The sequence below is a fragment of the Diadema antillarum genome, unplaced genomic scaffold, assembly GCF_040938485.1.
Source record: "Diadema antillarum isolate AM-2024a unplaced genomic scaffold, OU_Dant_1.0 seq00001737_RagTag, whole genome shotgun sequence".
Classification (NCBI taxonomy): Eukaryota; Metazoa; Echinodermata; class Echinoidea; order Diadematoida; family Diadematidae; genus Diadema; species Diadema antillarum.
The window spans coordinates 156441-178809 of NW_027272421.1; the positions used below are offsets into that span (position 1 = coordinate 156441).

The 22369-nt window shown below is 38.8% G+C and overlaps 1 protein-coding gene across 1 annotated transcript in view; it reads left to right on the plus strand.

Moving 5' to 3' along the window:
• Positions 1-22369, plus strand: part of LOC139711941 (uncharacterized) — a 71915-nt gene that overhangs the window by 15222 nt on the left and 34324 nt on the right. Inside the window, exon 2 of the mRNA XM_071623789.1 lies at positions 10603-10978. Within this exon, the coding sequence (XP_071479890.1) occupies positions 10603-10978 (376 nt within the window). The remainder of the gene's footprint in view (positions 1-10602; positions 10979-22369) is intronic.

The window sequence follows — 22369 nt, forward strand, 5'->3', positions numbered from 1 at the left end:
GGTGTCCTGTGCGTTTTGCCCGTAATTTGTAAGGTACTTTTTTTTCACTGACTACATAAAAAAAAAAAATAACGTTGGGGTCCGCCGTCCATATGATATTGTGAAAATTAATTCTTGAAGAGTGAACTTCAATATGAGAAAAAGGGGAGGGTTGACAAGTTATTCAAAGCATAAACTTCCCTCGTCTTCCTTTTCTGCATCACGTATCAGGAAGACAAGTACACTTCCTTTAGCAAATTAAAGGAGACGGTTTTGTTTGAATCTAAGTTTTGTAATATGAACGTCATATTATGTTTGCATATGATAGACAGCGCTTTTTGAAATGTTCACAGCAAAATCTTTCGCACTTTAACCTCCACAGCAACATGACAACGACACACACACATCAGTATTCACCGAACGTTCATTACCATTTCTGCCAAAAAGCCTGTGATTTGATCTGTATCATTGCATCGATTATAAGTGCCAAGTATGTGACCTTGTGAAGCTGAGATTCTCTTGGCATTGAATATTTGTGTGCTACGAAGCCACCATGAATACATTTTCAATCATTAGGATTCATGGCGGGGAAAGAACTCGTGGCATTGTGATAAAAAGCATTTGTTTCATATTCAGTAGTGCCAAGTCCCGCTGTTGCGTCACTAAATTACACCTACACAGGAGGAAGACACAATTATCTCATCAACAAAATATGTGTGCTTTTCGGCACGATGGAACATAGAAGGTGTTTTCTTTTTTTTTGTGGTAGAACTCTCATTTCAGAGAGTAAAACTCTTCAAAATGACACAAGGAATGGCTTATCATGTATGCATGTATAGAGTTGGAAGATGTATGCACCTTCAAAACAAGCAAGCAAGCAAACATACCAACAAAATGACAAACAAAATAGACGCTGAAACGCGAAGCATTAAAATACAACAACAAAAGCACACCTTCGTCTTGAATGTGAGATGTGTATAGTGGGAGATCCCGTCCACGAAATTATAATTCATTACATTAGGCTGGCATTCCGAAATTCATCACTTACATTAGCTTCTCAAATGGTAAATAAGTAAGATTTTTATTTTTTCATAGTTTTTGTAGTGTTTTTTTTTTATGCATTAGATTATGGCCGGTTTACAAGCCGTTTGCTATTTCGAGACCAGCATGCGAGAAGGCAAGCATTACAATATGGCAAAACGCACTCAGATGTGTCACAACTCTGTCCTGCATTTTGTCATAGTGTTTGGACTGCATGAGCATAGGCGTGTGAGGGCGCCTCTTCGTCACAATGAGATCTGTAACTGACAGAAAATTCAAACGGGAAAGTAACACGTGACGTCATATTTTGGGAATAAGCCGGCTCTTGGAAGAAAAAAAACACCCAAACATTTGTACCAACAGGTATGTTGGTTTTTAATTCACTGAGATAAGTATCTGCACGTGATGAAATGATTATTGGATGCACAAGTGCTCATTGACGGATCAAGCTGGTCATCCACTGGTCTACACAAGCGACAAGTTCATTCTTTGTTTAAACATGAATAAATGTTACGTTGGGCAAGCTTATGCATTATGTCGTTTTGAAAATGAGCGAAGTACTTAATTAAATGAGAGAACAAAAAAGAAGAAGAAAGGTTTGTATTGTTGTTCCAATGTGCGCATGAACTAATCACAAATTTGCCGAATATTTCAATGGATTTATTGTTTTGTCAACAAAGGAGGGGAAAGAGCAATAAGACACACAGTGACTTTTCGCAAGTTAGCTTTGGTATTAGAGATGTGTTAAGATATTTAAAAGAAAAGAATGTTGATTTTCGGCAACCCTCTGAAAAACATAATTACCGAAATGTTGACGTGCATAATAAACAACTTGCTACTGAATTACAAAGGATGAAATTTTGGCCTACTGCTCGTATAGGTCTAGTTACAGCATCCATTCATATCAGTAACCTTAAACAAACGAAGAAACATTGCATGAAAACAAATAGAGCACGAAGTGTCAGTGCGGGAGAGCAATGCTTTGCAAACATGATAGCAAAGTTCACCTGGGTTTGTGTTTGTATTCTAGAAATCATACATTTCTCCGACCTCTTCCCTTTCCCCCATTCTCTGCCTGCATAATGTTCCCCTTGCTCGATGAGAACCCGCCAAGTCCGAGCGGGCGCGAGAATATGTCCCGACCGGGCTCCTGTCGGTGCGAGGTATTGATAATCTCCCCCGACAAATTAGTCCCCGTGGACCGAATTGCAGTTGGGGCGAAGCGTCATGAGCTAGCAGCTATATGAATCCAGGGAACATGTCTTCAGCAAAATGCAGTAAATACATTTCACTGTCAGCAACACGCTTTACTTTGCTCAAAGAACCTTGCAATATTGATTCAACGGGTTAATCCAGTTGTGTAACGGTTATGTGTGTGAGATTTCCATTCAACTTTGACGCACCCCGGCGTTCCGTCTTACCCAGGAACGGAAGAGATGAATGTCTTCCCACGAATGAGGTATTTGTGTTTTTAAATTTTCATCAGAATGGACGACATGTTGGTCTAAGGTAATATTAGCATTCTAAAGTTCCTCGATAAATAGTTGAAATCATTTTTCGTTATGATTCCTCGCAAAGGTAAAAGTAAAGGTGTGAGCAAAAGAGACATGTCCCTTCCATGTTTATGTTTACTTTTGATAGACAAAGTGTCATCAAATTCACATTGCAATCAGACATAAACACAATGACAGAATTTTGAAATGCATATTTTCTTTTGCACAGTTTATAGTTTGTTAACTATGAAATCTCTTTGCCAAGATCTGATATTGGTCGCAACCACAATGTAAATTTGATGATGTAATGATGCCATCACTTTTCATCTCTCCTGTCGGTATATAATTTATGACCAAAAGATTATTTGCTGAAGTCTATGGCCGATATTTAGCGACTCCTACCCTGAGAAGTTATCACTGCGAATTTCCCGCACCACGATTTGATGCAAAGATTACAAGCCATTCCCTTTTTCATTGAATTTCGATAACTTTTATGTAAAGTGATTATCTATATTTGTTGGCCAACAGGACAATATCTAAGTTCCGTATACCATCGTGGCCTTTCTGTCTGTCTTTTTTTTAAGTATGTACTTAAAGGACCTTTTTTTAACCAGAAATGACCTAATTTAAAAAAAAAAAAAAGATAATTTAAAGCGCAATAATGAAAATTTTTATCAAAATCAGATTTAAAGAATAAGAAATATAATTATGAAATTTAAAGACGATGTATTAGCGAAACAGTTCTCAAACAGATGATGATATGCAAATGAGTAAGCTGATGATGTCACCTCAATTTACCATTTATCGTGAATGCTTACTAACTGACGACGATTCAACTCTTCTGCTGTGTGACTACATGATGTTATTCAGATAAATAAATTATGACTTCAATATAATGATCAGTGAGTTACCAGGTTATGATTTGAGACTGGGGCATGATTGCGTTTGAAAAAAAAAAAGCACCCTGTAAATATTAAGATTTTATGAACAAATTTCATGGCAAGATTTGAGGCGATGACATCTTCAAATCACTCATTTGCATATTCGCAATGACTTTGAGAACTTCTTTTATGAAACTTAGCGAAACTTCACAGTTTCATACTTTCCCTAATTTTTAAGTGAGTTTGATCACATTTTCACCGATGAGCTTATAAAATTTTTCTCTTTCTTTCCAGACTAAGTTTTACCCTGTCCGGTGTCCTTCTACGGAGTCAATATGTATTGAGTCATTTTGTTTGTCGTGAGGTGCATTTCTTGAACGTTCTCCCACTTCTTCTTTTTTTTTTTTTTTTTTTTTTTTGCAATTTCAAATCATTTTCATTTTTCATCCACAGAACATAATTGAGAAAGAAATGCAAATTGTCTTCAGTATCCATTGGTAACTGTGAAATGAAATTTAAGACGTAATTAAAAGCATGCATGTATACACAGTTTCAACCCCACAATCTCATAATATCTAGTAATGTTCTATTGTACGAAGTCAACTTTAACAGTGAGCCGTTTTACACTTTGAATGTATTGAATGTATTGAATGTATTGAATGTATTGAATGTATTCCGACTATGCTGTGACTTTTCAGTTTCCTCCCTCTGTACAGCGGGTACACTGTGCCACCTCCTCCAAACACCAATATACCCTCACACCCCCTCCCAACCCCACCCCCCCCCCCCCTCCCAATTGATGAGCACCGTCTTCACCGCCCCTATGGGGAGGATTGTATGCTTGCTTCCAGGGACTAGGTTTAATACTCTCTCACCCCACTCTTTTCCTCTCTCCAACTCTACCCCCCCCCCCCCCCGAACATGATGAGAGAAGGTCATCTTTTGACAGTAGCCATGCATGCTTATGGACAGGATAACCGTGACAGAGACTCGAACCTATACCCTTCATACAACTGTCCAGTCGAGCAAACCAATCGACGTCCACCCAGCCACGTGCCGTTGTGTAAGCTTGTTGAGTGAACCGTCATAGTGGAGCAGATACCTTTATAGATCCAGTTATCGCTGGTTGTAGTTTTTTCTTTTACATTTTGCCCATACCTGCATTTCATGTTCTTTGATCAATGATTGTATAAATTGATGCCCTAAACTGTCAAGTTGATCTGTAATGTGACAGTTACCCGTGTGTAGTTTTACAAATTGGCAGTTAGGATCCGTCACTTGCATATTGTTAGCAGTAAATGTATTAGTAATTTTAGATTTGACGCTACACTATATTCCCTCTGTCTTACATATTGTTGATGGATTAGTTTATTATGTTGTTGTTGCTTTTCCACAGTAAGAACCCCTAGGTTATCTCGGTCAGTTAAGGAAAATATTCCCAGTTGCTTTCAGATAACAGTGTAAGGGATGGCATTCCGGAAATCAAAATTTGATTATGTCGTAATAAGAATTCTCTGTAGATTCATGATGATGTCACACCAATGGTCCATTACGCACCTCTGATGACATAAGGTATCGGCATTGTTGTAATTCATGCCCTGTATGCAATCATAATATCTTTGAGCGATTTCTGTTGAAACTTATTTTGTTTAAGAAACAACAACAACAACAACAAACATTCGTAACATGCAATGACGATGATATTGACTAGAATAAGGCAGATCAACACGTAATAGATAAAGCTCATCAAACTGGAACATTACCGTCAGGGTTGATACGACGTTACCCATCAGATTTTGCTGTGTCATTGTTATTCAATTTTCCTTTAATATGAGGACCTACTATATACTTACAGGTTTGTTATTCCTCGACGTGACCTCCGAAACACTTTGGCCTAATTCTGTAAAAGGATGAAGCACGCGCATATCTCTTGTTTAATCACACAAACAATAAATTTCACAAGATATGCATGTCATATTCAATAGTTGCTGGTATCAACGGCTCTGGAGAGACTCGATTTTGCCTCTGTATGGTTTGATGATGCAACGTTTTACTATAAATTCACTACCCCTCCGTCATTGTTGATGTTTAGTACAGATAAACTCAGTAAAATAAACCAAATAAATCTCTTTTATTGAGTCATTTGATGGTCGTACATGCCTGCTTGCTTTAGTTGCAGCGGTTTCGTAAGCCTCATATAATTGCTACATTTTAAATTGATTCTTGGATTGGCAACGCGCGCACATACCTCTGTGTGCCACACTAATTACCGGTCCAGAGGTGTGTGTGTGAAATTTTGTGCACATTTTGACTCCTTAGCACACAAAGGATTAAAAAGCTTTCAGTTCGTGCTCCTCCCTCAAATTGGCAACCTTGAATGTCTTCCCTAACTTGGGCTGCCCAATTTCATCTGAGCTTATTCCAATATAATTTAGAATAACTATGCACTGAAATTCAGAGGTGCTAATCTTAAATTTCTTCTAAAAAAAAAAAAACAAGAGAAAGGAAAACTGCATGACTTGCTGTGTCGAAATATGAGGGAAATTCCTCCTCAACTATTCTATTGTTACTGAGTATTTGAATCCAGATTATAGAGCTGAGAGCCAGTGTATGCAGAATATCATTGCTTTGAAAAGAAAGAAAAATAGCTTTTTTACTTTCTTGTATCAATGACTCAAGCACAACATATATCGGCATACTCAAGGAATGTGTATGGATGTGTCGTGCAGTTTCTGGTCTGAATTAATATTATTTGATTCAGTCTGACTTTGTTTGGTTTGTCAGTATTTCTGCATCATCGTCATCATACATCAATCAAAACAATAATATCAGGGCACCGTTTCACGAAAGTTGTCAGCGCTGACAATTACCATAGTAACAGTCAGTGACAAGAGCGTCTCAACCAATCAAAACCACGGATTTTACTGAAATAGTCAGCGCTGACTATATTGATGAAACATCCCCCCCCCCCTCTCAGGTGATTGCAATTCGGGGAATACAAATTTTTTTCTGTACAAGAACAAACCGTGAAGCCAACGCAAAATACATGAAACACGCTATAGAACATTTGCATTTTTTTTTTAATCAAAAAGCTGCATCGTAGCACGGCTTAAAGGGACATTCCAGACGATTTTCATAATTTCTCATCATGTAGGCCCTAGTACATAAATCGACAACCCCATGTATAGATTTGTGGAATTTATTGTGGTTCTTGAGCAGAGAAACAATACTTTGAAAAACCTTAAACAAATTACACTGAACAAGGATGATGACATATAGGAGGTTCACATATTTCAGAAATGTAGCAGTGTAATTCCATTACAATACCGCTTGCTTGCGAGTTCACCTGTGTATAATCTATGCATGCCTTCTTCTTTTGTTCTGCTTCCTTGAGCCCCAACTCATGCATTCTTATAGTGACTCTGCCATGTCATCATCCTGTTCATTTCGATTTGTTATAAATTTTGAAAATATTCTTATTCTTCATCCCAATTATCATACATTTTGAAACTCTGTCCTCAGTATTACTGATTTATAATTGCTCAAATGTAAAAATCTGACAATCATCAGGAGGTCACCTTTAATCAAGGCTTGATGTAGATACGTAAACGAATGAGGAAGGCGATAATGGGATAGATTGACTGCTCTTTTTCAATTAGGGATAAGATAAAAGCAGCGCACCTACATTGTCACCTGAAACAATCCGTGCTTCTGTTTAAATTCATATTGAAATAACGATATACATATCAGTCACCTTATAAATTTTTAAACTGAATTCAGCTTCTTTCATATACTGCCTTTATACATGAAAATAGAAGATGTCATATTTAAAGCGGGAAGTCACTGTTTTTTATATTATCATCGTTATCATTACTGTTAATACTTTAAATGTCATATGACCAAAGTCGCCAGTATGCAGGTATTCCGAGTTTGCCATCTTTAAAGGAATGGTATAGTTTTGGTTGAGATTGGAATTCAGGTTTAACTTTTTGAGAGAAATGGCTAAAATAATCCAAAACAAAACAAATCATAGTGGATCCCACCTTCATTAGGACCTCTTTGTATTTGGATATCTTAGCCATTTCAAAACCAATTTTTGTCAGATAAACGTAGAATAAATTCCTCTTTAAGTTACATGCTCTTTAAAGGACAAGTTCACCCTCATAAACATGAGGATTGAGAGAATGTAGCAATATTAGGAGAACACGTCATTGAAAGTTTGAGGAAAATCGGACAACCCGTTCAAAAGTTATGAATTTTTGAAGTTTTTGTGTAGTAACCGCTGGATGAGAAGACTACTGCAGTGTATGAATAACTTAGATGTCACATGCGTACAACAATATAAGGAAAATATAAAGAGAATTTCCACAAAATTCCATCTTTTGAAAAAAGTACATATTCCCTTGACTCGTTACCGACATATGTTAGGGGTAATATTATTCCCCCTGCTTTTAGAAAGAGACAAGTCAAGTGCTCTTTTATTATGCGAAAAAAGTGAAAATATGTTGAATTTTCTTTACATTTTCTTTATCCTGTTGTACGCATATGACTCACAAGCTGTAGTAGTCTCCTCATCCAGCGGTTCCAACACAAAAATTTTAAAAATTCATAACTTTTGCATCGATTGTCCAATTTTCCTCAAACTTTCACTGATGTGTTCTACTAATATTGCTGCATTTTCTCAATCCTTATGTTTATGAAGGTGAACTTGTCCTTTAATGTTTCATATATGTGGTTTCTAATTATGTCGCAAAAAGTTAAAACCAGAATCCCCATCGCAACCAAAACTGTATCATCCCTTTAAGATTCTCACTTCGGTGGGCAGAAATGTTCACTCTATACTGGATGTCACTCAAGTTCGCTGCTGTCGTCTGGTATCATTGCCGTAAAGGGGAATTTCGGACCAGGCCAGTTCTCGAACAGCTGATATGAATATGCAAATGAGTGAGCTGATCATGTCATCACATCTCAATTTTCCTTCTTGCACAACAAACTGACTGATATTCAAATTTTCTGCAATGAAATCTTAAGATAATTATAATGTTATTCCTGGATGAAAAAAAAAAGACTAGAGCATAATTTCCCATGAAAAAAGAGGAAATTTCAAGGTTTTATATACCAACTATATGGCAAGTTGTGATTTGATGACATCATCAACTCACTCATTTACGTATTTATATTGACCGTTCAAAAAAAAAAAAACACGGTAAGACAGCCCTAGTGCCCCCTAGAATTCAGTCCAATTACGACGTGTCTGTGTGCGCAACGTGTATTCTGGTACTGCATTGATTATCGATGCGTGACTTGTTCAGAGTCGTGACTTGTTCAGAGTCGTGACTGTAATGATTTCTTAATCGATTATTACTTCTCGTATGCTGATACAATCAAACGTGTGATGAGATGTATCTTTTTTTCCTTCCTGAAAAAGTTGACGAACTCGTCCAGTGCAAAATCAGTGAGTTTAGCTCAAGTGAACGGAAATGGTTGTAGCGTAAAGGATTTTTATTTTTTTTCTGTTAGTTTGCTTTATCTCAATACGGTGTAAAAAGAAAACTCACATTCAGTCTCCGGGCTGATAATGCAGTGGAAAATACAACATTTATAATAAAAAGAACATAAGTACCATGTGAAAAAGAACAGTAGAGGTAAACTTGACATAAACAAATTTGGTATTTGCAGTTACCAAAAAAAAAAAGAATACCTTATGATTATTTGAGATATCATGGATCATATTAGGCCTACATGAAATTATGTGCATGCACAGAGTGGGCTCCCTCAAAGAAATTGAAAAATAATTTTAAAATTTGAATGGACGACTCAATTTGTTTTTAACAGGATGTAATTTACCTGAGTAAACAACGTTTGGAAATATGACGTGGCCAAAGTTTGACATACTGTACAACGATTTAACTGGTTTTCCTGTTACAGTGATTGGGGTGTTAATCTATTTCTCTTAAAATATCTTTCTGGTCGTATTTTCAAATGCTGGCAAGTGTGTGTTTATTCTGACGAGCTTAATAAGTAGCTGCATCCGTTTACGATGTTTTGACATATTTATTTGGCAGTGGATTCCCTTATAGCAAATTTTACTAGCTATGGAAACATTGACCTTAAATTTCTGCGATAACATAAGCTATTAAAATGTATGCCATACGTTTGTTTGTTTTTTTTCTTTCTGCGTTTCTTTTTTTCCCTCTCTCTCCGTGTGTGTGTGTGTGTGTGTGTGTGTTTGCCTGAAATGTTGCTATAACACTATTGGCCGAGAACCTTGATTCTGTTGACCTTTAGCGTGCCGGCAACGATGTTATCCTACCACTTTCAGAGAACGTCTCTCATAAACAGCAATTTGAGCGCCAAGCCGTCGCCGTCTACAACACAGGACCTGCATATTGTTGCAAAAATGGTCTTTATGACGTCGTTCTATATGTCGCTGAGTATCGTAGGCACACGTTCTCTGAAGCCTGAAGCCTCGATCAGCCTGTTGTGGGTCGTGAAAAGATATGAACAAGGATCGCATAAAGCCATGTTATCAGATCCAATAACTGTACATGATACTTACAAGATGTCAAATTAATGGGAGTTGTTTTGCTTTCCCGGGAAAAGTTGGATAACGCAACCTGGTTACTCCACAGAGTTCACGCTGGGTCCGCACTGAACACATGCTGAAAGGGATGACGTAAAGAGTGAAAGTGAAATCTAAATAGAAAGAAACAATAGTGCAATCATCAACAACAATGAGACAAGCACCAACTACGAAACGCATTCACCGTTGTTCACAGGTTTGACGAGAATGCTCGTGCTCTGCCTTATACTAGTACGAAGTACTGTTATCGTCGCCGTAGATTTGTGGCTACCTTGCAATAAGCCGTGCATTGTGAGTGTGGCACGTTTCCTGTCAGGCATTCGACGCACTTCAGGACATTAAATCAAGCGTCCATCTTGACAAGTACTTTTATCATTGGCCCCGTTATGTGTGAAAGAATTGAAAGTCAAATAAGACCGTGTTCAATTGCTTGTGATGAAATTTGAATAGGAAAGAGAGGAGACCAGCTGAAAGAAAATGCCCTTAGTAGGCTGCAGTAAGTAAGCACGGAAATCAATAAAGAGTTTGTCGTTGTTGATAATGAATTCGGAGATTCATTTTTTGAAATCATTTTCAGTGGCAATAAATGAAGGTATGAACACATCTTTTTTTTTTCACATGGCAGGGACTAATAGTACGAGAGCGAACGGAGACTACGAATCGAACCACCTGACCGCGGCCAATCTGAACGGACAGACGGACGTCACCAGCCCGAACCCGAAGCGGAAGAACTCCGTCAGCGACCGCTCGCACACGGGCGAGTCCTCACCGATGGCGTACGGCAGCGACGGAAGCCCCAGCAGCGGCAGCGGCATCGGGGGCGACGGGCGCCGGGAGAGTTCGGGCGAGCAGGACCTGCAGGCGCTGAAGAAAAGGCGGCAGGCGGACGAGAAGCCGATGAGCGCCAAGGTGGCCGGAGTGGAGGTGAAGCTGGAGATGAAGGCGCTGTGGGACGAGTTTCACTCCCTGGGGACGGAAATGATCGTGACGAAAGCTGGCAGGTAAGAAGACCCCATCCCCACCCGCCGCCCCCCCCCCCCATCCCATCCCAAACACACACCATCACCCCACACTAACCTGTTCAAAGTTTGACATGTGTTGACCAGATGCCACCGTCTCACCTACAAAATTATCAGGACTGATGTATTCGTACATCACGATCATCCCTCTGGTTAATACAGAAATCATTTATATCCACGCTCTTCTGACATATCCGCTCAGGAGCTACTGCGGTACACCCATTGTATTTTTGTTTTGTTTTGTTTCATCAGCATTATACAATCTGACATTTAACACAAATAGCGTGCATGATTTGATTTTTTAAAGTCCAGTTGCCGTACTTCAAAGAGTCACTTCAAGCGAAATTCAATCTTCATCTCAGTTGTTGTATGAGTAGGCCTATAAAAGAGAAAGAGGCATACTCTACGTTCAAGCCCATTTAGTGGAGGGAATAACATAATAGTGTGGTTTTTTTTTCTTCATAAGGCCTTGCTTTGGTCAGACTCGAGCGTACAAAGCTCATAAGCCAGTGTCAGCCCTCCCCTCCCCCCACACCAAAAAAAAAAAACAACAACAACAACATCAACAACACGCAACAACGACAAGAAAACAAGCCCAGTTGTCAAACAAAAGGGAGAGATAGCTATAGCAACAGAGACATACCGACAGACAAATAGACAGACAGACAGAATATGAGAAAAACATTGCTACAACTGGGCAGGGACTTCATTAAAGTGATTATACACAAAGACTGGGTACTAAAACTTTATCGCTTGTTATGATGCAGTAGGTGTGCTAAAATAGGTCATGGCAAAAAAAAAAAGAAAAAAAAATGTTTAGCGATCCATAGACCAAAGCAAATGGGAGAGAATGATAGCACAAATATATCTCAAGAGAACAAAACAAGTGAACATTGCCTGTCTTTGCGAATTTCATAAAAAATTTCATAATTTCATAAAAACCTTTGTTGTTTGTTTGTTTGTTTGTTTTTTTGTTTGTTTGTTTGTTTGTTTGTTTGTTTTTATGTGCACACGAAGATAGTGCTTGATCAACGAGTCAGATTTGAATTCGATTTTAATCAAATAAGCGGTCTTGATACCGGAAAATGTGAAAATGTTGACTTTTATTATTTGGAATTTGCAGTTCAATACGAATAGTCTATCTCCGTTTGTGCCTTACACAATTTAATGTGTGTATATATATATATATATATATATATATATATATATATATATATATATTATATATTTATTTCTTTTCATATTGATACTTATGAAAGAAACGAAATTGCCGCCCTCTATAGGATCATTAACTATCATATGATCATCTGACTGTAAGAAGTGTTTTTCGACTTTGCTGTCTTCCTATTCGTCTTCACGATAAAAAGAAAATACATGAAAACAGTGATTCTGCTCAAACATATCAAGAGTCTGTATTTCTTCTGCATACAACATGTGCTAAAATGATTAGATAAAGATATGCTCCGGTTAAAGCTTTTTTTCAACAATTGGAATGTCTCTTTCGGAAACTGCCGCAGAGCGGTGCATTATTATGCCAAGACTATACTATTGGTTCAGCTCATAGTGCGTGGTTTGTTCCGGAGCCGGGATAAACACACAGTCACAAGTATCTGTGGGATCGAATGACATCAAAATGCATTCTTAATAAATACATGGGCAGGCGGGGGAGAGCCTGTACATATGCTTCCCCCCGTTTTTGAAGTTGCGGTGTTTTCGTACGAAGCACCAGATTCCAAGCGAGCCTGACCGACTTTTCGCTGGTCTCTTAGGAGACATTATCACCCGCCCCAAGAAGCGTTCAGATCCGTACACACACATGACAGAATATAAAACCTCTACGATATAATATTCACTCTGATGTGCTTTACCATTCCCCAGAAAGAAAGGAGCGAGACAGCAAGCGAGAAAAAGACAGATTATATATAATTATGTGGTGTGTGTGTGTGTGTGTCTGCAGGGTGTGTGCGTGTATGTTGGGTATGTTATTATGTACACTTGTATGTATGTATGTATTTATAGCTGGAGACTGAGAGAAAAAGGAATAGGAAGATGAAATACAGAAGAAGAGAAAATGTATGTGTGTGCGTATACTGATTTCTGCACAAATAAAACGGTCCTGTGTGTGAACGCATCGTTAGACAAAGACGAAGAAAAAGAAAGCAAGCTGAAACAAGAATAGAACAAGTGATGGAATCACCGTATTGTCATAACCCAGATCCGAAGCATTGTTGAAAATGGGAAGAATTTTCCCCCAACTGTCGAAGATTATAATAATATAAAATTATTATGCTGTTCCATGATGATCCATGATGTCAACTCATTTCTGTAACTCGACTCGATCTGACCACAATCATCCATTCATTCTTCAGGTTCGGCTGTAATTCCGATTCACTGAAAGCATATAGGACGATGGCACTTTAGTGTGTTATTTTTTATTTTTGGTGTACCTCGATCACCCTCAACATCTCCACTCGTTTTGCTTGTTTATGACGAAATAAGGTAAATGATAGTTATAGGTTTGAGTGCATCCCTTAATCTAATTAAATTCATATTATGCTCTTGGTTTTATCCGTAGTTGTATGATTCTTGCGTATCGTTGCCTCAATGGGACAGCATGTAGTATGGGATTTTAGTTACCACGTGACTCGGGGCTCTACGGTATATAGAGCGTCTTTTCATCGACGTTTAGATGCTTGCATTTCGCACGCCACCACCTGTTCTGTGACAGGTGAAAAATAAAACAAAATTATTCCTTGTAGTTGATTTTAATGTGTGTCTTGTGTATGTGTATGTATATGTGTGTGTGTGTGTGTTTGGTGTTGTTATTGTTATTTTTTTTTTACTCACAATCGTCGATATAGATGACAAGTACTCAGACATTTGGAAAGAAAAGAGGTCATGCCAATGCCAAAGACAAGCCGGTATAGTATGAGGAAGTTTGATAATTCCATTTGTATTTCAGAAGAGACTTTGAGAACGTAGCAAATGACCGGTAAACCTTAGGCTAAAATATTATGATACACGACTTGATAAACATTAGCACGGCACATGGAATTGCCGGTCTGAGTGTTTGGTACCCTTCGTATGCTGGATGAAACACATGTATACATGTAGGGGTCACACCTGTAAATATAATGGAATATCCCTGACCGCATCACAAAATCGTACCAAAAATATTGAAATAAGTGAAGAAAAAATTGATTAAAATCAGAAAAGGCAGTTTGGCAAAAAAACAAAAACTGAATAGCTACAGATATTGAGCGTGAATTCCTCTAAAACTACATTTTTTGTTGGAAGATAAAAAAGGTTTTTTTTTTCATGGAATTTGAAGGGACTTTATTTGATTGGGTGCGTGTACAGAAAATATGTGATTTTTTGAGTAAAAAGAACTCGTAGTCTGGCTTTGCGGACCCTTGGACAGAGTTGAGCTGAAGAACCCCCCTTGAAATTTTGATGGACGAAAGGGTGTGCCTCACTTTTTCAGGTTACCGAAGATGAAACACCTCATATCTCCCAGCTATTTTACAGATTTTTTTTATTATTATTTTGAATTTTAACACACGTCGCTATGAGGAATTATTTACTCGTGTGAGCCCTGTATTAGGTGAAGAGACAGCGAAAGTGCAGTGCATGATGGGAAGTACGTCCATGACACGACCTTCAGGACGTCTTCTGTTGCCAAAACAAGGAAGACATCTAGGCGATAGTGATCGCTTGTGTATAATTACCTGCTCACCCTCACTCCACCTGGTGAGTGCTGATTACGAACACAGCGGTCAAATTTGCAGGAAAGCACTGTTAAACGTTACCATCTGTTGTGAAAAGTATATCTTTATTATGTGTATGTATGGATGTATAGATATAGATATACATACATGTAGTTATATATTTACAGAACTGTAGTTTCTTTTAGCTGGCAAAGGGGCGCAGATTTTTTTCCTCTTTTCCGAAATGCTTGACAACAATCTTTAGTTCAGCAGTGTGGTGTGTTAACTCATTAATGTCAAAACTTTATCCTTTACAAGAAGCACACAATCTTTGCATTGAAAAGGAATTTCATAATATGATAAGATTTCCCGTAATCCTCTTTCTTCCTAGTCTCACTTGTTCTCCGGGGTTTGGTGCTGCACATTTTTCCTCCTCTTGTTAATCATTTTGTACTTCAGTATGCAAATAAGCATTAATGTCAAAGGCGCTTGGCGTCAAAGATAATTTAGCTGACTTCTTGTCTATAGAAACATATTCTTACCCAATTGTTACGATAATATCCGTTGAGCCTGCAGCTTGTCTATGTGATAGTTGGCTTGACTTTTACGTGTTCGATTTTTCGTGATAGATAAAAGCAGCGCGTCGACACAGGGGCCAAAGGTGGACATGCTTCACACCGTTAAAAAAGGAACATGAGAAATGGACATGAAGAGTTTGAAGACGTCATTGTCTGTCTTGAAGCAGTCTCTCTATATCTCTAGGAAGAATCTATGTCACAGACGCGCCGCGCATTCTCCCCAGAACGTCTCACAATATTTTTCCTCTTAGTCCCACGCGCTCAAATTTCACGCAGGCAATTTTGCCTCTTGTTTCGCTTTGCCTCGGTCCCTCATATTGAATGTCAACGTGACCGTCTTTTTCGTTACTGCTAGTTTCGCCTAGCATGTCCGATGTGTAACAAGAGGCACTTTCGCTACATAGCCTGTAGTCTTTTGACAGGTCCGCTTTGCGACAACCGTTTCTCTGGCAGTATAGACGCCGGTATATTTGATGATGTAAAGCAGAGGTCAATGTTGAATTACAGTGATTGTACATTTATTTTCTTCATATAATTATCTTTGCCGATAAGTCACTACACTGAAACATATACACAAAGGAAAGAAAGACATATACGTGCTATACTTCAATCAACTTCAGATCTAATGAAGATGTTAATTATCCATTAGTGCTTTGTAATACCAAACACCTACGAGATATTCTTCACTGCTGATGACCCGCTCGCAAAACTCACCCGTTTTCAAATTCAAAGCCACGAGCATTCCATCACAATATCCCTTCTCATGTCTGACATATACCCCTTTTACAATGTCTTCATTGAGAGCCATCATGACGGAAGAAAAAGATTGGCACTATACTGGGAAAAATTATTGGAATCAAAGTCTGGAGCCTAGGCTAAGAGAGCGATTACAAGAGCATACGTCTTGTGCCCATCAGGACATATTTACCTTCCTATCAGTCTTGGGATTAAAGAGATGTGGGGAAAGAAAATGCGATGTAAGTCACCGCATCTTCCCTCTCTACTACAATTTCTCCGCGACAGACTCTACGGAAGAGAGAGAGGGAGAGATGGAGAATGAGGGGGATGGGGCAGGGTGTTATATAGGGGTGGGGTGGGGGAGAAGATGAAGCGGCAATCGGTCCTTTCTGAGATAATGGCGATGACCTTAGGTCGTTGATGATACCGCTATTGATTAACGTGCCTCTTCGAGGTCGACACGTTGTGGTGCAAATTTGAAGTATGAAGAGACATGCGTCGTGATTAGATAGCATTGCCATAAAACGGTATCCCCTACAGAAGTGTGGATCAGGTATACGATGTTCTGTTTGCCGATGAATCTGTTTGCCGATGTGTTCATCGCGACAAAAGAAAGTGAATACGTGAGGAACCAAGGTGTTCCGCAAGGATACTCCTAGAGGGCGCCCTGTTAATCTAATTTCTTCAAAAGAAGATTCACGACTTTCTTAAACGGTTAACACTGTTGATCTTTACCAACTAGAACATCTTCAAGGATAGCAACTGAACACGATTACAATGTTGAAATTGATACGTCAACTCTGCCGTCCATCCCTCCTCCTCCCTCTCCTTTCTCCTCTCCAACACACCCACACACATTCCCTTAACCCATCCCCCCCCCCTCACTCCTCCTCTCTTCTACCCCTTAACACACCCTGCTCCGTCTTCAAGAACGGGATACGCCCGGGTCTTTTTTTTTTCCTTCCTCGAGCCAATTCAGCAACCTCGTCTTCCCTGGAACGAATGAGGGGATTAAGGGGACGTGCTAGAAATATCCTTTTGATTTTCCTCCGATTGTAGCCTTTGGTCCGCAGCAACCCGAGATACCAGCGGCTGAAAGACAACCCAAGGAGCATTAGCGGCCGCCCGGGTGGCAGTGCCGTTCGCAATTAGGCCGTCTTAAGGTCTTGATCACCCCTCGAAAATTTGGTGTCTGAATTATCGACGGCATCCCTAGATGAAAGTGGAAATGATAGGAGGGCGAGAGAAAAAGAGGAGGAAAATAAGTTCCAAATAGTTTACTTCATCCCTAAGAGAGGTTCTTGGGAGGTTGGGTGTATTCCTATTTTGGTCCGTGTGTCTGATGGTAAAGAAAAAAGAACGAAATAAAAAGCAGAAGCTATAAAAAAAAAAAGAGGGAGGCCGTTGCACTTTCCGAGGGCCAACTGTGTCGGCGGATGTACTATCCAAACAGGGGAGAGTGTTTTTTGGTCATACACTGCAATGTTGAAAGGTGGACCAAAACACTCGTGGCACCTCAAGAGCAAACTCCGAGAAAGTGAAAATTGAATATCCATGACTGTGTTGACGCGTCTGAAGTGTGAAAGACGAGGTACATTACTTACCCATGTTCGTATAAAGCGAGGTGCAATTTGTGACTGGTCACCACGAAAGCTTGATATAAGTCATCGATATTGGTAATTTCTGATGTCATTATTATTGATTTCTCCACACTTTGTATTCTTAGGAAAGCTACCCACCAGACGCAGTTAAATATAAGGAAGATGCAGGGAAGTTTGTCATATCATTTGGAATTTGAAAGTTGTTCGACAGTATAATTCAATTAATCAATAGATCAAGTATGCATTATAAAAAAAAACGAAAAATTCAGAATGTCAAGATACATTGCTTTCACAGACATTTAAGCTTGGACAAGAGATCAAACAGCAAATTTCTGATTCCCTAAGTTCATGAATGAACGCAATAAACAAAGGTTCTTCGGTCGCCAAGTTCAAATGGACCTCAATAACTCTGAAGAATTCATCCACAACATGCAATCACAGTGGACTATACGCATCACAGTGACTGGTACTTCCATGTTTGATCTTTCACGTTTATGGTCTTATGTTTTTATTGAGATATATCAAATCCATACAAAATGTAAATGAGCAACGTGATAAATTTACAAAACTGGTCAACAATCAAAGCTGGAAAACAGTTTTAAACAAAAACGAGTGCCCATCTTTTCATTTAAGAGGCTTTAAAGTGTTATGTTTTGTTTTTTCAAACAAAGGAAGGAAGTGAGGTGATCAAAGGAAGGCTTTATATTTTGAAATTCGCTTCTGTTACTTTATAAAATCGTTTGCACAAGATAATGAAATTAATTCGTATAGCTGCTTTGGTTCATTAGAAATTCGCTATAGGTTCATTACATCAAATAGCCTGTCAAATATTGAGAGGGAGATATTTTTCTTCACCTTAAGTATGAAATGTATGAAATGCTCTACATTTGACAGCCGTCGTGCATTGGAGGACATGCTCACATCTTGGTCATCAGATTTGCTGATGACCAAGATGTGAGCATGTCCTCCAATGCACAAAGGATGTCAAATGAATTCCACGGAATCAGTATTACAGTACTCAGGCTTCATCCATTTGTACTTGCAAACCTCTCTATAATGCATTATGATCGAATAATTTATACATTTTTTAGCCGGCCTCCTTTGTTGTGTAGTACTTATCACTGTTCTGCGATATCCACGGGCCGAGTTGGCCCGTTGCATTGACAACAAACTTCACCACCGCGTATACCTTACCCACATCTGAGGAGGTACGTGGTAAATGATACGGGGATCCTCTCCATGTGAAACGCGCACTGCCATATAGACTGCATGGTCTGCCCTTGACATTCAGCACGTATTGAGTTTCTTCAGACATAGTTAGGAGCATACGCACCTCATAGACTGTCTGTCGCCTCCCATACATAAGTATAATACATTACGTAGACTTTCTGACAGTGGTATTTGTAGAATCTGCAGACTGTAAGCCGATGGTGTATAACTCTTCCATCTCACTTCCTCTTTATTTCAAGTAATATACCTCAAAAGTCGTTAGAAACTACCAACCAGTTGAACAAAGTTGTTAGAAAATCAGCTTCGATTATAATGTTCTCTGAACGTTGCGCAAACTAAGATGCTGTTGATAGCCACCTTGGTTTCTTGTGCACCAAGTACATCATTTCTTGGATGAATGTGTTACTAAAAAGAACCTACATACTGTTAGTGTTGTAGGTTAGATACAATCACGCATTCACTTGCTGCTAATAAGTCATTAATATACGCCGTCCAAAATCATCTCATGCAGTTACATGAAGCAAACAGAAATGACCTTCAAAACTTCTTAGAATTAGAACTGTGGACAGAAGATAAAACCATCACACCATAGACTTCCAAGAGCAATCATCAACATTCTTATGTACCAGGGACAGCGTTAGAGATATAAAAGTAAATAAAATGAAATGAAGAAATAGAATTATTATCATCATTATCATAAATAGTTTCCTCGACTGGAGGAATAATTCGTGTAACATTATATAACACAACAGACATAGTAATGTATGATATAATCATCATAATGATACTTATAATATGTGATATAATATATAATGTATGATATATAATATATGTTATATAATATATAATATATAATTTATAATATATAATATTCAATATATTATATATTATGATATATTATGATATATTATATATTATATATATATTATTTATATATTATATATTATATAGTATATATTATGTATTATATATTATATAATGAATGGTTTATGATTATGTATATTATTATACCTTCACTGTCACTGAGATCACACAGTCATACTCACCACTGTACTGTATACCTGTGCTCCTTTTCCACATCTTTTTGCTTGAGGCGCTTTTGCTTGGTAGTTCGACAAGTTCTTGATGGATCTGCACATTCCGCTTGGTATCAGTCAGTGTGTTCACCGGACCATGTTGAACGCATTCATTCAGTGCAGTCATCGATGTACATTCTCCGTGCATTTGTGGAATAGTGACGTCTTCTTCAGGCGGTTAGGCATGACACAATGATGAGTGTGATTGTGCCACCCTCCACCAACTATGCTCTGATAGTGCATACCGTCACAGAGTAAAGTTGAAAACAGGCGACTTTATAGACAGATATTTTATCAGCATCATATATTTTCATGGTGACGGGTCACACTTATACCTTGCAAAGAGTGCCAGTTTGGTTCAATTATTTTATGATGAGTTTTATTGCAAAGCGAGTTAACTCCGTTCTTTTCAATTCGAGATATTTGTGATTAAACCAGCTAACAAAACAAAGATGATAATAAGAATATGTTGGATATTTGAAATCATAAATTCAAGTTTATTCATTGTAATGTAACAACTGGGGTATCAATGAAATGATCTTCTTTTGCTCTATGTGATGGTGGAAATACTGTGAAATGTTTGAAAATGGCCCTTAGCTTAGTTTTGCGATCAATCTCTTCATATTTTCTATGGGCCCTGACCGTCCCGCGAACTGTATGTTACGGCATAACATGCCTAGCAGTTTTTTTCACAGTGTTTGCAAATAATCTTCGAAAGTAGACAAGATTTCCTTCTTATTCTCGTAGAGCCAAGCGATGCAATAAGAGGGATGGCGACAGTTTGCAACTGTACATCAGGTAGAATTCAGAGTACATCGACCAGCTTGCGGATCAGAAGCATCGCGCACACAGTGCGGTTGTCATAGCAACGCTCTGTGATGACAGCATGCACTGTATATTGGAATTCGTAAATGATAACGGTGTGTGGCATGTAGTGTATGAATGACGATCAGATCCACGGATCTGCGTTGTAGCTCCATAATCAGACCTAGGGTTCGAATCACACATGTCATACTGAGCATCGAGAGGTTCGGACGAGTGGATAACAAAAATGTTTGAGTGCGACTGTACCATGAAGAGTGAGGATAGGGCCTGCAATCTTCGAAGTTTTCCTTAAAAAGGTGCGATTGTCACTGCTTGTCCTGTATAGTGTATCGGGCACATACGTTGTGGTCTTGGGCATACAGGATCCGGTAGTCTGACTTTCAAGAAATTAATTAAGGTATATATATCACCAATCTTCAGCGAATATGTTACAGTGCAATTGTCGTTTCATTTTTGTTTGATTGCCTTGCTTGAGGGGATATTTTGTCCCTAGTAATAATTTTTGCTTCGCGAGATGCATGTAACGCATGATAAGCTCCCTGGTTGCTCTTTGGAATCCCCGGGATTTTGACTTGTGAATTGTTAACAGCCCTGGTGTCAATATAGGCGCAAGCAAGGAATTCAAGTTCACAGTGACGACCCAGGGAATTTAGAAGATCAGGAACTGCCGGGTGGAAAACACTTACGAGCAGATTCTTCGAGACAGTAGGGGTTAATGTCGGGAGGACGACCCGAGCATCGACGTGCGATGACGCGCCTCCCTGCCACGCATCCGTGGCGAATTTTGTTTTCTTGTGTACACCCATTCGCGACCTCGAACATGTTCGGTGAGATCCCCTTTGCTGCCACTCTATCGTCAGCCCCATTCTTCATCTTCTTTCCCCATCATCCATTGCTGACGAGCGAATACCAGCTCGGGTCGAGAGAAGTGCCGAGAGGGTGGTGGGCTCACGCACGCACACCTCAAGTCATGTCGGAATGGAACGAGTGATCAATCGATGAAAATCGGTGAATTGATCAGGGAAAAAATCAGTTAGACGCTCACAGAATTTGAGCAACATCGCACTATTTCGTAACGAAAGCACTTTACTCCTTTCTGCCGTCTAGCTGGCGCATAAGAGATACCAAGTCTGTGAGCCTTCTACACTGTCATTTCCATTCATCGCTCATCCTTAATCTGGTCCTAGGACAATATTTTTCTCCTTAGAATGTACTTTTCAGTTTATGTGCAGTGTATTCTGTGTTAGAAATGTGCAGCTAAGTATAGATCCTACTAGGCAAAATATGTCGTGCACTGAAGGGTTTTCGTATTGATATAGTATCATAATATTTTCATGATTATGATATTTATAAACTTACCATCATGTTCCTCACGCCATTGGCTCCCTTCAAAGTATTTGTAATACATTTGAAATGACAACGTCTTTGTCGACGTGCATTGCGGAGAGGTTCCACTGCAGAAAACCCATTGGTGAAAATTGTTCTTGTAATAGTGGCTAGCTCTTCAGAGTGCATCGAAACATTTTCGTCTAATATAAAATGAACTCGATAATAATCGAGATGCTAAAGCAGGTTTAGATACAAGATTTTCTTGTACAAGTTCATAATCATGGTCTTC